We start from the raw sequence: 16,986 nt of genomic DNA on the forward strand, positions 1-16,986 counted from the left end.
TCCCGCCCGTAGGGCGGGCCGGCCCTAATCTTAAATAAAACAATGTTTAATTTTTTTAAGAACCTCTAAATAAGATACTTGTATTGGAGGACAAAAATTAGAAATTGCTTAAAAAAGTGTTTAGCACCTATTTATTACTAAAAAGTGATTAAGCATCCCGGAGTGCTAAGGTTAATGGTGTTCTTAGTATTTTATCTGTATTTTACTGTTAAAGTGTTGAGTCAATCCTACTAGCCCACTGAGAGTTGTCTCTACCGCTAAATCTAAAATTGCGTGCGCAGTAAAAGTAAGAGATTAGTCTTTCATCTGTATTGTACTGTTGACAAATAAAAACTCTCCTAGCCCATAGAGAAAACTAGGTAAGCGAATGGCTAAACAAAGGAATTTTATAAGGTAATTACAAGTATATACAGCGATTTACGAATGATCGAAAACAAATAATATTTACTAGGTGAAGACCCGCGCATTGCGCGGGGTGAAAGTGTTAAACAAATAATTTTAGTTGTTAAAACAATAGTTTTAGTCACTGGCGGAGCCCGAAATTTTTTTTAATTGGAGTCATAATATATAAATTTTATATGTAAACTTTATTATTATAGAAATAATTTTTTTACAAAATTAATGGGACATATAAAAGTATATACATAAATGAGTGGGGTCAAATGTTAAATTTTAATTAAGTATTATAATAATTTAAAAAAAAATACATTGAAAAAAATTTGTCCTCCAATTTTACTGGGGTCACCTGACCCCACACCCTCCTCTCTCCCTCCCCCTGGTTTTAGTTATGATATATTATAGATAACATGTATAATATGTAAGTTCAACTTATTAATTTAATACGTAACACTTTTTTCCTCCCTCTATATACAAATTATTGATGTTTTCACTTTTTCCTTGTATACAAAAATTGATTTTCGTTAAAACAAAAATTAAATTAAATTTTAAAAATTGAGTGGTATACTTTATTAGAAAACAAATAAAACTAACCAAAACTAATAAATAAGAGTATGTATTTAATTTTTTAATATATGTATATATCTTAAAACACCAATTTTTAAAAAATCCAGAGAAAGTACAGTATATTCTGGTAACAAAGTTCAGAACTATTAAATGATACAAAAAGCCTTAGATTATTTCTAATCCAACTCCATTTTTCTTTAAAAAAAAAGTAAAAATGAATATGAAATAATAAATGCTCCAACCCAACTTCATATCTAATTTCTGAAGTTTACTCCATTAGTGAAGTAATCTTTTTCTTTTTTTTTTGTGTTTATGATTCCATTGTAGAGTGAAAAATGAAGTAGGGTTGGAACATTTTTATTCTATATTCATTTTTACTCTATTTTGGAAGAAAAATAGAATTTTGCATTGGAGATGCTCTGAGAGCCGTACTAATCATAACTAAAACTGTTGAATTACCATTATTAATTGCTCACCTATAAATATTTTATATAAGTGATACAAATTTTTGTAAGAGTATTTCCAAAAAATACTCTATAACTTCATATTTGAAGTTTTTTGTTCTCCAAAAGCAAATTTCAAAACTTCAAATTTAAAGTTTTTAGTAGTGAAACTTCAAATATAGAGTGTCACTACTCAAAACTTCAAATTTGAAGTTTCACATCTTTATTTGCATTTTGGTCCTTACCATTACATATTACATTTTATGATTTTTAGATATTTTGTTGTTTATCATTTTAATCTTTAGAAAATCATATTTTATAATATTTCATATTTGTTTTCATAAATTTTAGTTTTACACATAAAAATAAACTAAATATAAACCTTAACATAAGAAGTTTTAAGATTTAAAAACATCTTTAGACTTCAAATATGAAGTTTAAAAACATCTTTAAACTTCAAATATGAAGTTTTGCAAGCTTCAATATATAGTGTTTTTCTTTTAGTTTAATATTTAGTTGAGTTTTTATATTTATAATTTATATATTTACTATAAGATTTTATTAATTAGTATTAATGTGATATTTTTATATATGTGCTAGTTATTTAAAAGTTTTATGAATTTATATTAATTATGACAAATATAAAGACCATAGTGTAAAATACAAATAATTTTGAAGTTATGTTTGAAGTTTTCCTTTTGGAGAAGAACATATTGAAACTTAAAATTTAGAGTTTTGCAAACTCTAAAATAGAGTATTTGAAGTTTTGCAAGCTTCAAAATATAGTGTTTTTCTTGTAGTTTAATATTTAGTTATGTATTTATATTTATAATTTATATATTTACTATAAGATTTTTATTAATTAGTATTAATGTGATATTTTTATATATGTGCTAGTTATTTATAAGTTTTATGGATTTATATTATTATGACAAATATAAAGACCATAGTGTAAAAATATAAATAATTTTGAAGTTATGTTTGAAGTTTTCCTTTTGGAGAAGAACATATTGAAACTTCAAATTTAGAGTTTTGCAAACTCTAAAATAGAGTATTTCAAGTTTTGCAAGCTTCAAAATATAGTGTTTTTTCTTGTAGTTTAATATTTAGTTATGTATTTATATTTATAATTTATATATTTACTATAAGATTTTATTAATTAGTATTAATGTGATATTTTTATATATGTGCTAGTATTAATTAATTAGTATTAATTAGTATTAATGTGATATTTTTAGTATTAAAATATGATATTTTATTAATTAGTATTAATGTGATATTTTTATTCAAAATATAGTGTTTTTTTTGTTTTGAGAACCGAGGGGAACAAATTGTTACCCAGAAAATACGGTTCTTAACATTTTTTCTATCAGTTAACTTAATTATAGATCAAAACCTTTTATGTTGGAAAACAAACCAGTGAATATAATATTTTCTCTCATTAATTTGTCAATTAAGTTAATCTAACAATCATTGTTGTATTTGTTTACAATAAATCTTACTGAAAGTATGTAGACAATATCATATAAAAAATAAAAAATATAACACAAAAACCCTATAATGAAACTGCAAAAAAAAATTGAATAAGAAGCTGAAATGTTTCTTCAAACTTCGTTTTGTATCTTCTATATGAGGTGATTGGAATCTTACATAAAAAATAGATCTATCTTTATAAGGTTTTTTATTGTAAGAAGACATATATAGTGACTCACTTACAAAATTAATACATATATATATAGTCAATGTGATTAATTAGAATATTTTATAATCAAAGCACGATATTAAAATTACCGGCTTTTAGCAAGATATTTAATTTAGATTGATGCGCTCAATCATATCTTACCAAAATTTGAAGTTATCAATTTATATACTTTGATTTGCCGTGAATAAGAAAGTTTCACATTAACAACATTCTATATTTATTTCTTAACATATATTCAAAAATAATTACATAATTAACTGATGCATTACGCCTATACTGAGGAGAGATTCACTCTGTCTGCACATAAAACATAACTCAAGGTCACATGAAAGATATAAACATATGAGCTAAAACATACGTATAAGATATGGAACGATAGCCGGATCATAGAATGGAATATAATAAATCATAATTTCAAATATATGTTGTCTGAGTTAAACAGCTTCTCTATTGTATGAGTTGCTTTTGATTTTTGTTTCAAAAATTTTAAACATTAACATGAGATGTGCACAACTTAAGTTGAGTTAGTGAGTATTGTTCGTCAACATGCTTGTATAATGGATTAAGTGTCTTTGGTACGTGTAAATTCATTAGTTTATATTAATGAATAAGACTTCGAAATGTTAATGTCAAAATGTCTCTGAGTACAATGAAATAAGACTTTGAGACATCTTGGATCCAATTCTTTAGGAGAACTGGTGCCAATAGGTGTGATAGTAAGTTTGAGTTTAATTCTGATTAATATGTTTTATAGAGCAAATATGACATATCGTTTTGAACAGAAAGTGTGGTAGTAAGCTTGAGTTTAATTATTGAGAATATGCTTGTACAAAATAACTTGACATTATTTTGAACCGAATGACATATTGTCATGAACAAAGACAATTACAATATATATTGTCTTCTGCTTGATTTTTGTGCATGACAATATGTTTTAATTGGGATACGTTTCGTTAATATCGTAGGTGAGAATGAATAAGTCAATTATTTTGCTGGAGTGAGTTCCATTGTAAAACAGTTCGAGCTTTTAGAGATTATATACGAAGTTGTGGTGGAAAAAACCCGTTAAGAAAGCTTGACAATTAAAGTGAATTATTGACTTATTTTATGTACCGTGTAATATCCTATGTTAAAGAAAAAATGTATAATAGATACCAATGGTAATACTTGTAAATTTCCTAGTAATTAAAGGCTTGTTAACTAAGATTGATGAGGAGAGCTGTGAGCTTGCCACATCAGCAATAATGGCAAAATTGAAATTAATCTACCAAAGCAAGGTTACTCTTATTAATTGCTTCTCTATTAATAATAAGGGGATTAGGATACTGAAAATAGAATTTCATGTTTCAAAACATAGCTTATATTTTACTTATCCTGACAGTAGAAAAAAAGTTTACGTGCATGCGTACGTGCGGGTATTAATCTCAACCCCTTATTTTTGGCCATGGACGGAGTCTTTGGCTTTTACATTACAAAATCATCCTTAGTCCTAACTTCTCAACACGAGAAGTAGAAGCAACATCGGTAGTAACAGCATTAAATTTGATGAATTTGACAAATATGGTCTTAGCCACATCATTGGTGAGAACTAGCTGTGTACTCTCCAAGGCCCCTGGGACAGCTCCCACGGTTCCATCAGAAGTAGTAAATCTGTAAATGTTTGTTCTTCCTTCTTTTCCCACTTTCTCTATCTTAAACCGGCTGTTTCTTCGCCGCGGGTTACCATTGATTTGAATTGCAGGCTCTTCGGAAACCAGTGCGGATGCATCGACTTCCCAGAACTTGGAGAACTCCTTGCATATGTTGGACTTGAACTCGATGGTTATATCGACATTTGTAAGTACAGGGGTGAATGGTATGGGAGGGATCAACGTCTGTGGAAAGGAGAAGCTAACCCGCACGCCCGGTTCGTCCGGAAGTGCTTGGGTGATGCCAAGTAGACAAAGGGAAATTTTAGAAGCAAGTGGGACAATACCACCTCCGTTATTCCCGGTATTGACTGGTTGGATGAAGTATTGATCATTGAGTCGAACTATGTTTCCGTTGGTGTCTGTCACCAGTTCTTGTCCGTGGGTGCAGACGGCTGCAGCCAACAGGAGAGTGACGAGAAAAGAGACCAATGGGAATGATGACATGATTGTGATTGTTTGTTTGATTGAGTTGAGAGCTATAGAGATTTAGACGCAATGTATCGGTATTTATAAGAAGTCTTGCAAGTAAATTCAAAACAGCTTAAAGATTAACATTTCATTCATTCACGTGACGGGTTGGTTTCAGTGAGTGATGAAAACAGGGGTTTAGACTTTTGCTGTTCAATTCAAACTTATATTTTTTTGTAGCACGCGGAACATGCAAAACATTCATGTTAACTAACTTTTTAAAGGACGATCAAATTTTTTTTTTGTCGTCAAAAAAAAGAAAAAAAACATATATTTGATCGTCCTTTAAAAGTTAGTTAACATGAATGTTTTGCATGTTCCGCGTGCTACAAAAAAATATAAGTTTGAATAATTAAGGGGAAAAGGTACTTTTCTTCAATAATCGATTTAGGTTATAGGTTCATCTAACTTATTCATTCTCGTGAAGGGTTGGTTTTAGCTGTGACAGTTGAAAACAAGGGCTTACACTTTATGCTAATCAATTCAAATTACGATGTTTACCAAGATTTTTTTTTTCTTTTTAGCACGAGGAACATGCAAAACAGTTCAGTTTAACTAACATATAAAGGATGTTCGAATAAATAATGGGAAGAAGACAATACTTCAAACAAAGTGATATGATGGGGAAACCGACGTACGAATGATTCTAAACATTTCGTTTTCTTCTTTTTGTAAATAGTTATAGACTTAAGGCTTATAGCAATAAAATTCATGACCAAAAAAGTCAGAAATATAAAAAAAGAAGAAAGAAGAGAAATCGTTTTTCTTTTGATAAACTTTACAAACATCACATTAAATTTCGTAGTCTTTTAATAATTGATTTATAGCTAAAAATACTATTAAAACAAGTCGATAAGATGAATTAAGTAAGAGCCACATGGAATGGACGATATGATCAGCTATGATGGTTAACATTTTCTCTCTTTTATCTATTCTGATCCTTCATGATGTCTGGATATTAAAAATGGTGCTACAATTCGTGTATACCTCTAACTTCACATTGTTCGCTGACTTTAAAATATTTAAGCTATTGGCAGTTTCTCTTTTTATTCACTTTTCAGCCGCGATGACACTGCATGATCGTTCCACGATTCTCTCATTTCACTTCAATTTGATAAGTATTGTTTTTCCTCCACCGCTCTCGCTTTTGAAGAAGTGAAGCAAAACGAAGCAGAGTCTGATTCAGGTTCAGTCCACTTTTTTGTATTGTTCTAGTCATCTTAACAAGTGAGAATAAGATGAAAAAGTAATATTTCCTGAAAAAATATAAAGGAAGTTAAAAACAAAAATAGAACTTTATGAAGAGTCACCTTAAAAACTTTGAATTAGCCACGGAATGGAGAATCCCATGCAATTCACAGCTAATAGACTAATATATGGATGGTCTTGAACATAGCGAAATAAACATTGGATTATGGTGCTCAATTTTTTTTCAAAAAATTTACTGTAACGCCCCGACCCGTCCACGGCTAATGGGCCACCCACGCCCGCTCTCTCGGCCCGTGGGTCCCATCCCATCCGACGGTTGGTCGTTAATTTTTCCAAGGCTCGAAATCATTGTTTACTGACCCTGCAATCACCACCCGACTTTTCCCCGTGTTTTGGCCTCACTTACACGGTATCGCGAATCACTTCCCGATAGGTCACCCATCCTTTCACTACTCCAGCCCAAGCACGCTTAACTCTGGAGTTCTAAACGGAGGTGTGACGGAAAAAGTAAGTCAACTTTGGTGATATAGGTAGCCAAATCAATTCTCTTAAGCCTTTTCACATATCACAACTCGGGATGTTACAATTCATCCCTTCTCAAAGAACGCAACGCCCTCGTTGCACCCCACGACAGGTCTCAAGACGCCTCTCAGGTCAGAACTGAGACGGCTAACCAGCTCTGATACCACTTGTAACGCCCCGACCCGCCCACGGCTAATGGGCCACCCACGCCCGCTCTCTCGGCCTCCCATCCCATCCGACGGTTGGTCGTTAATTTTTCCAAGGCTCGAAATCATTGTTTACTGACCCTGCAATCACCACCCGACTTTTCCCCGTGTTTTGGCCTCACTTACACGGTATCGCGAATCACTTCCCATAGGTCACCCATCCTTTCACTACTCCAGCCCAAGCACGCTTAACTCTGGAGTTCTAAACGGAGGTGTGACGGAAAAGGTAAGTCAACTTTGGTGATATAGGTAGCCAAATCAATTCTCTTAAGCCTTTTCACATATCACAACTCGGGATGTTACATTTACACTGAAAAAGGTTTCCAATTATGTAAAAAAAACTTTTTATTAAAAACTTACTAAAACGTTTATGGTTTCCAACATCTCAGAAACGTTTCTGGGCTAATATTATTATTTTCTCTGTTTCTGACTGAAAAGAGACGACGTAACTGTGTGCCTTTACTAATTTGATCACACATTTTGTTCAACTAGGGGTTTAGACTTTACGCTAATCAACTCAAACTTCGATTTTTTAGCACGAGGAACATGCAAAACTGTTCATGTAACTAACACATAAAAGGATGAGCAAATAATTTGTTTTTTTTGTACGGAAGGATGAGCAAATAATTGATGGGAAGAAAACAGTTCTTCAAAGCGTCTGTGAGGGTGGGGGAACCAACGTATTGAATCATTGTAAACATTTCTGCCTTTTTTTATAAATAGTTATGGCATAATCATCATTGGTGGTTTCTAATAAACTTTATTTTATTTTTTTTGAACTTCTTCCAAATAAAATATATTACCAATTAGAATAAGGAAAAAAGTAAAAAGAAGAGAAACTGTTTTTCTTCTAAAAATTTTACAAACATCAGAATAGATTTCCCAGTGTTTTGATAAGTGGTTGATACTATCTCCAATGCATTTTACTAGTTTACCTATAAAATAGAGAAACTTTATAATAAAAATAATTATATTCCAATATATTTTCTAAGATAACAGTTTTAAAACATAAATAAAAATAGAGGATTATTATTCATTCTTATATGATTCATTTATAATAAAAAGTAGCAATTTCTATTACGGTGAAAAAAATAAAAATGAATTGGATTGACTATAAGGATGATTGGTTATGGTTGTAGATGCTCTAGACAGCCAAAATTTAATCTAGAGTTATATATGTCAATCAATCGAGATTTCCTTTCTTTAAAAAACTCACAGCAAAAATATCTCTACAAAATCAAAAATATAATTGTAGCGAGCTTTATTTCCAAAAAAAAAAGTGCTTTAGAAAACTACAACAAAAAAAATTAAAGCAAATAATTCTACAAAATAAATTCTACAGCCAAAAACATAATGCTAAAACTCTTACCAATATTATCCCCAACACTTCTAAATACTATTATAAATAAAAGTAAAGATAATAATGAGTTAGAAATGCTTTCATTGCTAAAAAATACTATTCAACGCAAATCAATAAGAATGACAAAGATATGATAGATTAACTCATTTTTGATTTTCTGGTGTAAATCTGCGTGTGACCAGTAAGAGATTAGTCTTTCTGTCATCTGTGTTTATTAAACGAGTGATGCCTTATTAGCGGATGCAATATTATATTTTCATTTTTATTAATATCGTTTTATTCTCTTAAAACTTGTTTTTAATATAAATATCATTTTAATGCATATGATAAATGTATTTTACAATTTTAATTTTATTCTTTAAAATTACTAATTAATAAATCAAACAGTATTAACCAAAGATCAAACATAATTATTTTTAATACGTAAGCAAAAATCTTGAAATGGAAGAAATATTTATTTATTTATTTATTTCCTTTTAAATACTTTCAAACGTTAGATTTATTCCTCCTCTTATTTTTGTTATAGCTCCAGTTTTGACTATTTTTGTTATAGCTCCAGTTTTGACTTCAACCTTTCTGAATTACAGTGTTCAATCCAGATATCAATTTGTTTCTGCTTCATTTTTTTTTGTTTTTAGTTTTTCGATTTATAAAAAATAATTATCATATAAAATCACATTTACTTTGGTTCAGTTTGGTTTTATACCAAATCTATAAATTATTTCTTTTATAATATTAATGAATTATACTTTTTTGATTAGATATCAGCTTTTATATAACCTGCAGATATTCCGGTTTTTAAATAGACAATTTTTCTACTATTTAAAATAATTAATAACATATTAAGTTAAAATAATAATAATAATTTTTTTACAGAATAAAATAATAAAAATTAGTATCCATATGTTATAAATAATTAAATATTAGCATATATATTTGTCAACAAAAAGATAAAAGATTATGTTTTATTTAGTTTGATAAAATGAAAATAACTTTTAACTTAAAATTAAATATCAAAATACTAAAAACTTCATTTTAAATATGAAGATCATATCATAAAATAAATTATGTGTATTTTATTAATTATATTATAAAATTTACATATAATTATATTACTATATTTTAATTGATCGGTTTAATCTGTTTGGTTGGTTTATATACCAAACCATATCCATATACCGTACTTTTTTTAAAAATAGCATTTATTCAGTATATTCAGTATTACCAAATCCAAACTACTTTTTTTTTCAGTTTGGTTTAATTTTAGTTGGTTTAATTTTAGTTGGTTCAGTTTTACCTGATTGAACATTCCTAAATATACATATCATTTTTATAGGCCCATAGAGAAAATTAGATAAGCGGGCTAAGCAAATGAAGTTTATAAGATACTTTCTCTATTTTAGAAAGATCCATTCTCAGAAAAAGATATTTTTAATGTTTTCAATGTATTTTTTGGTAAAAATATTTCACCATATATTTCTTAGGTATAATGATAAATTGTAGATTTCGAAGAAATTAAATTGTGTATATTATATTTTGACCAGGTAAAAATTGTAGAAAATGATTAACTACAAAATAATGTATTGATAATCAAAATTTATTATGTTTTCATAATATATGAGAAAATTCAAAACATATTTCATTTGGAAACGGACTTAGTAAATTAAAAATAAATCAGACCGATTTGAAAATATATAAATTTGGAGTTTACTTTTAACAGAACAGATATATAATTTATTTTTGGACAAAAGAACAGATATATAATTAAATATCAAATTTCATGTTTGAAAAACATAATTTATTCTGACAGTACATAAAAGTTTAGGAGCAAGCGTACTTGCGGTATTAATCTCAACCCCTTATATTTGGCCATTGACCGAGTCTTTGGCTTTTACATTACAAGGTTTCACGATTAACAAAATGGGACCATCCTTAGTCATTACTTTTCAACACGAGAAGTAGAAGTAACAACGGTACTAACATCTCTGATGAATTTGACGAATATGGTCTTATCCACATCATTGGTGAGAACTAGTTGTGGACTGTCCAAGGCCCCTGAGATGGTTCCAACGGTTCCGGCAGAAGTGGTAAATTTGTAAATGTTTGTTTGTGCTTCTTTTCCGGCTCTCTCTATTCTAAACCAGCTATTTCGTCTCCTTTGGTTACCACCGATGAGAATCTCAGGCTGGTTGGGATTCTGTGCGAATTCATCTACTTCCCAGAACTTGGAGATGCGATTGCAGATGTTGGACTGGAACTCGATGGTCATGTCGGTATTTGTACGGACAATGGTGAGTGGCAGTATGGGAGGGATCAACCACGGTGGAAATGCGATCCTAACCAGCACACCCGATTCCCCCGGAAATGCTTCGGTGATGCCAAGTGGACAAGAGGGAAGTATAGCAGCAACTGGGATAAGACCACCTCCGTTAATCCCGGTATTGACTGGTTGGATGATGTATCGTTCATTGACACGAACGATGTTTCCGTCCGTGTCCGTCACCGGTGGCGGTAGTACTTGTCCGTGGGTGCAGACAGCTGCAGCCAACAAGAGAGCGATGAGAAAGGAGAGCAATAGGGATGATGACATGATTGTGATTGTTTTTCTTTTGTTTTGTTTTGGAGTGAGTTGAGTAATCAGACACATTGTATCGGTATTTATAGGAAGTCTTCCAGTTAAATTTAAAACAGCTATCTTAAACCGCTTGTGACAAGTAGAAAAAGAAATTGAAAAATAAGCAGATCTTTTTGAATATGGTATATAAATTTGATTTACCTATCGACTCAGCCAGAAACTCAATCAAAACTAATCTTTCATTCGAGTTAAATAAACTTCTATCTTAGTCAGCTTTAAAAAGTTTTTTTTTCTTGTTAGGTTTTTACTCACGTCGAATTTTGATTGTAATTCATTCATTCTCGTGATGGGTTTGTTTTAACAGTGATGAGTAAAAATAGGGTTTAAACTTTATGCTATTCGCCTCCACCAGAAGTGCGATTGCAGCCTGGAACAAACTCCAACAAAGAAATAGCAAAGAGCTTATTGAGAAGAACAAACAGGAACTAGAAAAAGCCCTTACCAGCCCTTTGAACGACACAGAGTTGATCAAAGAGATTAATGCGGCCCTGAATAATGCTTATCTTGCTGAGGAAGCGTTTTGGAAACAACGGAGCAGGCTCTTATGGCTCCAGCTGGGAGACAGAAACTCAGGTTTCTTTCATGCCACTACGAAAAATAGGCGCAGAGCTAATGCCTTTACAGTTCTCGAAGACGCCGAGGGTAACATGGTCTATAAGGAAGAGGAGATTGCGATGACAGTGTTAGACTATTATACGAAAATGTTCACCTCGGAGCAGGGAAACAGAACAGAGGTCGTCTCTGAAGCTCTCCAGCCGATAATAACTCAGGAAGATAACGAAGAGTTGATAGCAGTGCCAACTGCGGAAGAGATCAAGGAGGCCATTTGGGCAGTTAATGGAGAGAAAGCCCCAGGTCCAGACGGGTTCTCGGCTAGCTTCTACCATACCCACTGGAATGAAATTGGACCGGACATTGTAGGAGAAGTTCAGGCGGCATTCAGAGAAGGAAAGCTCCCAGAAGACATCAACGCCACACATGTCTGTTTGATCCCCAAGATAAAGAGCCCCCAGCGGGTATCCGATTATCGCCCGATCGCGCTGTGCAACGTGTACTATAAGATTTATTCAAAAATCTTGCAGAAGAGATTACAGCCGCTACTCCAGAAACTCATATCGGAGAACCAGTCTGCGTTTGTTCCCGGACGAGCGATTGGGGACAACATACTGATTACTCATGAGGTCCTGCACACACTAAAGACGTCCAAAGCAGAGAAGAGAGTGTCGATGGCGGTTAAGACGGACATGAGTAAAGCTTACGATCGTCTCGAGTGGGACTTCATAGAGGCAGTGCTTGAGAGACTGGGATTTCACCATCATTGGATTGGTTTGATCATGCAGTGTATCTCTACAGTTACTTACTCCTTCCTCATCAACGGTTCGCCTAGAGGAATGGTTTTACCGAGTAGAGGGATCCGCCAAGGCGACCCCCTTTCACCCTACATTTTCATCTTATGTAGTGAAGTGCTCTCGGGTCTTTGTAACAACGCACAGCTAGGAAGAAGAATGCGAGGATTCAAGGTTGCTAGGGGGAGTCCCCGAATCAACCACCTCCTCTTTGCGGATGATACCATGTTCTTCCTAAGTGCGGATAGAGAAAGCACAGCAACTCTCAAAGAGATTCTGAGCAAGTATGAGGAGGCGTCGGGCCAGCTAATCAATAAAGAAAAATCCTCAATCACCTTCTCCCGAAGAGCCCCCAAGGAGCTAAAGCAAAGAGTACACGCGGAGCTCCAAATACAGAAAGAAGGTGGTGTAGGAAAGTATCTTGGACTCCCCGAACAATTTGGCCGCCGTAAAAGGGATATTTTTGCTTCGATCATTGAAAGAATCAAACAAAAAGCTTGCGGCTGGTCTAAACGGTACCTGTCTCCCGCCGGAAAATTGGTAATGCTTCAGAGTGTCCTCACTCCCATCCCTTCACATGCAATGTCTTGCTTCAAGCTGCCGGTTTCTCTTTGCCAAAGAATAGAATCGGCCTTAAAACGCTTCTGGTGGGATGGTAATTCTGGAAAGAGAAAGATGGCTTGGATTTCTTGGGATAAATTAACTCTCCCCAAAGGTTCGGGAGGTCTTGGAGTTAGAGATATTCAGGCATTCAATGAAGCTTTTCTTGCTAAGATAAGCTGCAGATTGATTGACAACCCCGACGGACTCCTAGGCAGAACGCTCTTAAACAAATATTGTCCGGATGGGAATCTCCTGACCTGTTATGCGCCTTCAGCAGCCTCCCATGGTTGGAACAGTATACTCAAAGGGAGAGACCTACTAATGAAGAACTACGGTTGGGTAGTGGGTGATGGGAGCTCGATCAATATCTGGACGGAACAATGGCTGAGCCTTGAAGCTCCGCTTCGCCCCATGGGACCTGCCACACAGGAAACAGTCAATCTAACAGTCCAAGACCTCATGCTGCCAAACTCAGGAGACTGGAACAGACAGAGGATACAAGAAATCTTACCTTTCTTTGAGAGTCAGATTCTTAGGCTGCAACCAAGTACAAAAAGAGTCTCGGATTCAAGAAGATGGCTAGGGACCAAGACTGGCAAGTACTCTGTCAAATCAGGGTATCATGTTGCCATGGCAGAATTGACAGAAGAAATCCTTGAAGGAGAAGCCACAGCCGAGTTTGACTGGAAGAAAACAGTGTGGAGTCTCAAACTAGCACCAAAAATAAAGATGTTCACTTGGAAGTGTCTAAAGGGCATTATTCCAGTGGGAGAGAGGCTACTTCAACGCCATATAAGCGTCGACCCGCGGTGTAAGAGATGTGGGGGCTCCGAATCTATTAATCATCTATTGTTCCACTGTCCATTTGCGCGAGAGGTATGGAGTCTTGCTCCTTTCGTAAATGGATCTGGTGTTAGTGGATTAACAGATTTACGAGCCGATTGGACGTCTCTTCAAAGTCAACAATGTCTCCCACCTACAGGAATCACAACCACACCTCTAGTTCCTTGGATTTTATGGTCGCTATGGAAAGCGAGAAATAAGTATGTCTTTGATAATTTTGCTGGGAATCCGGCTGATGTACTTACACAGGCAATAGTTGCAGCTAAAGAATGGATGGACGCACAAGATAAGGTGGAGAAGATACCGCACAGACAACCCCTTGTGCCAAGACAGCAACTTGAAGTGGCAGTACGCTCAGACGCTTCGTGGTCGGAGCGAACCGGTAGAGCTGGTTTGGCCTGGATAGTGAAGAAACAAGAACAGAGGACAGAGAAGCAGAGAGGTGTAAGCTTCGTCTCGTCAGCCTTAATCGCCGAAGGTCTGGCGCTCAGGGAGGCGGTGGAGGACTGTTACAAAAACAGAATGAAGGAGGTTATCTTTGAATCAGACTCCTTGCAGCTGATCTCGGCCATCAACAATAAGGAACCGCTGTTGGAAATTTATGGAATAGCAGAGGATATCCAGATTCTAATCTCTTCTTTTACTACTGTTTTGTTTGTGTGGATTCCCCGTGGGATGAATGGAGAAGCAGATTTGCTTGCAAAGAAAACCTTATCTTTGTATGAACAAGAAGAGGTGGCTGTGGAAAATTTAATTCCCCCACCTAACTAAGTGAATGAATGAAGTAGTTGTGTGACAAAAAAAAAAAAAACTTTATGCTATTCAACTTCTATTTTTAGCACGAGGAATATGCACAAAGTTTCATGTTAACTAACATATAAAGGATGATCAAATAATTGATAGGAAGAAGACAATACTTCATACATAGTGATCGAATATGGAGGAACCAACGTATGAATGATTCCAATTCTAAACAACTCTGTTTTTTCTTCTTCTGTTAAATAGTTACTAAAAAAGAAAAAAAATATAAACCAATTCTTTCAGCCGGGCTATCACGTTTTTTGCAAGATAACTAATGAGTGATTACAAATCAAATCTCAATAATAACCGCGAGATGAACAAGAAGAAAACTTAACTAATTGGCTTAACCAAACAGGATAGGCCCTGGGGAAAACGGTAAAATAATTGCACTCAATCATAAAAAAGGGTATTTGCACTCTACACACAAATATTATGTGATAATTAGGTCTATACCCTATTTAGGTTTTCAATGCATTTGGTCGAGAATTCAATGACCATTTTACCCTATTTATTTTTGATCGTGTACAACCGGTTACCTGTTAGAATTGTAATCCAAATATTCTTTTTTTTTATATTATTTCTCTGATAATCCAAGATCACACGACATCTCCTATGTTGATATTTTCCTTCCCCATTTGCTCGTATACCACGGATCTCAAAACTCTCTCAAATTAATCTCCTTCCTTATTTTCAGTTCTATCTCTCATTGCAATCATTCACACTAAAGAGATTCAATTTCGTTCTTAATTCTTTTCATTCCATCAGATTCTGTGAAGTTAAACCAGATCAAATTAGACTAAAGTATCTAGCGCCTTTGTACCACCACTGGCTCCAACCGCTGGCTCGCCTTCTCCACAGCGTCCTGTTCGCGCCGCTCCGCTAAGCCGCTGGCGAGTTCGCGTCTTTCCGAGCGACATCTAGTGCCTACTGCCATTGATCGCTGCAGACTCGCTAAGAGGTGAGCTCCGACGTCTTCTTCTTCACCTTGTCTACGCTCGATCTGTGACCTTTCCACCATTAGAGCACCAGTCCAAGCTCCTCGATCAACAGAAACCTCTGTCATCACCTCAATCTCGCCGTCGTAGATTCTAATCCGGTCATGGCCTCCTTCCCCTAAACCTCCATACCGTGAGTCTTCAATCCACCAGCTCCTCCTCGCATCGCTCTCAGCTTCAAGTCGTCGTCGTGGCTGAGCTCGAGTCGAATAGCCTGTCCCGAAGCTCTGGAGTCGTTGCCTTTCGCCGTCACGGCGCTATCTTCAGATCGAAAAGCTCGGGAGTTCCACAATGGTGGATTTTTGATTATTTTCATAGTTGACCCTTGAACCTTTTGATTCTTCTCCAATGGACCCCAAAACTCTTGAAATTGCATATGCGTCCTCGCGAATCAACCTCAGACTTTCGATTGGGCAACCCAGACATCCTTGTTGTTGCACAAAGGTCCCTCGTCTATTGTTAACATCATATTGGACCCAAGACTTCCATAATGTACAACATTCATGTAGTTTTACTTCCTGTGTACGAGCTCTTTTATAATTTAGATAATATAATTAGTAGCAGTCTAATATTATTTCTTAAACAAAATTTCTGTCACCAAAATTTTAGATTGTCTAGCTGTCCTTACTTTTATATTTTTTTCTTACAAAGTTTATAACCTAAATAACTTTAGATGCAGGTAAATTTTAGATGTAACCGGCTACTTATATAACACTATAAAAGCAACTTTGTCAACAAAACATGCTAACTTTTTTTTTAGCACTTAATGGTAGCATTAACCAATCAATCAACATGCAATTTCACCTTATTTCGTTTTTAACATGTTAGATTAGCATAAATTCGTCCTTCTTATGTCAGTGTTGATTTTTAATATGTTAGATTAACATGCTAACTTTACTTTTAGCACTTAATTTTTTTCTTATTTGGTGTCAACAATATTTGTAACCGGCTACTTATATTTCTAAAAACTACTTTATCAACAAACATGCTAACTTTATTTTTTACGAGTAAACAAAAGTAGCGTTAACCGCAGTTTTCACCTCAATTTGTTCTTAATATGTTAGATTAGTAGCAGTATGATATTATTTTTTAAACGAATCAACTTCAGAGTTTCGATTGGGTAACCCAGACCTCTTTTTTTATTAACACCCAGACCTCCTCTATATGAACTCTTTGATTATTTAGCTAATAAAAGTAGT

At 34.2% G+C, this 16,986-nt stretch overlaps 2 protein-coding genes and 1 long non-coding RNA gene across 3 annotated transcripts; all 3 read right to left on the minus strand.

Moving 5' to 3' along the window:
- Positions 1–4,445: 4,445 nt before the first annotated feature.
- Positions 4,446–5,290, minus strand: LOC130499819 (kunitz trypsin inhibitor 2-like). The gene has a single exon (XM_056994240.1). The coding sequence runs from the start codon at positions 5,241–5,243 to the stop codon at positions 4,578–4,580; it is 666 nt and encodes a 221-aa protein (XP_056850220.1). The 5' UTR covers positions 5,244–5,290; the 3' UTR covers positions 4,446–4,577.
- Positions 5,291–10,321: 5,031 nt separating this feature from the next.
- On the minus strand, positions 10,322–11,213 carry LOC130499795 (kunitz trypsin inhibitor 2-like). The gene has a single exon (XM_056994204.1). The coding sequence runs from the start codon at positions 11,209–11,211 to the stop codon at positions 10,504–10,506; it is 708 nt and encodes a 235-aa protein (XP_056850184.1). The 5' UTR covers positions 11,212–11,213; the 3' UTR covers positions 10,322–10,503.
- Positions 11,214–13,325: 2,112 nt separating this feature from the next.
- LOC130499864 (uncharacterized) lies at positions 13,326–14,796 on the minus strand. The gene is made up of 2 exons (XR_008938720.1): positions 13,660–14,796; positions 13,326–13,566 (listed from the first exon to the last, which is right to left on the minus strand). It is a non-coding gene; the product is annotated as an uncharacterized LOC130499864 (long non-coding RNA).
- Positions 14,797–16,986: the final 2,190 nt, after the last annotated feature.

Source organism: Raphanus sativus, chromosome 9 (genome assembly GCF_000801105.2).
Source record: "Raphanus sativus cultivar WK10039 chromosome 9, ASM80110v3, whole genome shotgun sequence".
Classification (NCBI taxonomy): domain Eukaryota; kingdom Viridiplantae; phylum Streptophyta; class Magnoliopsida; order Brassicales; family Brassicaceae; genus Raphanus; species Raphanus sativus.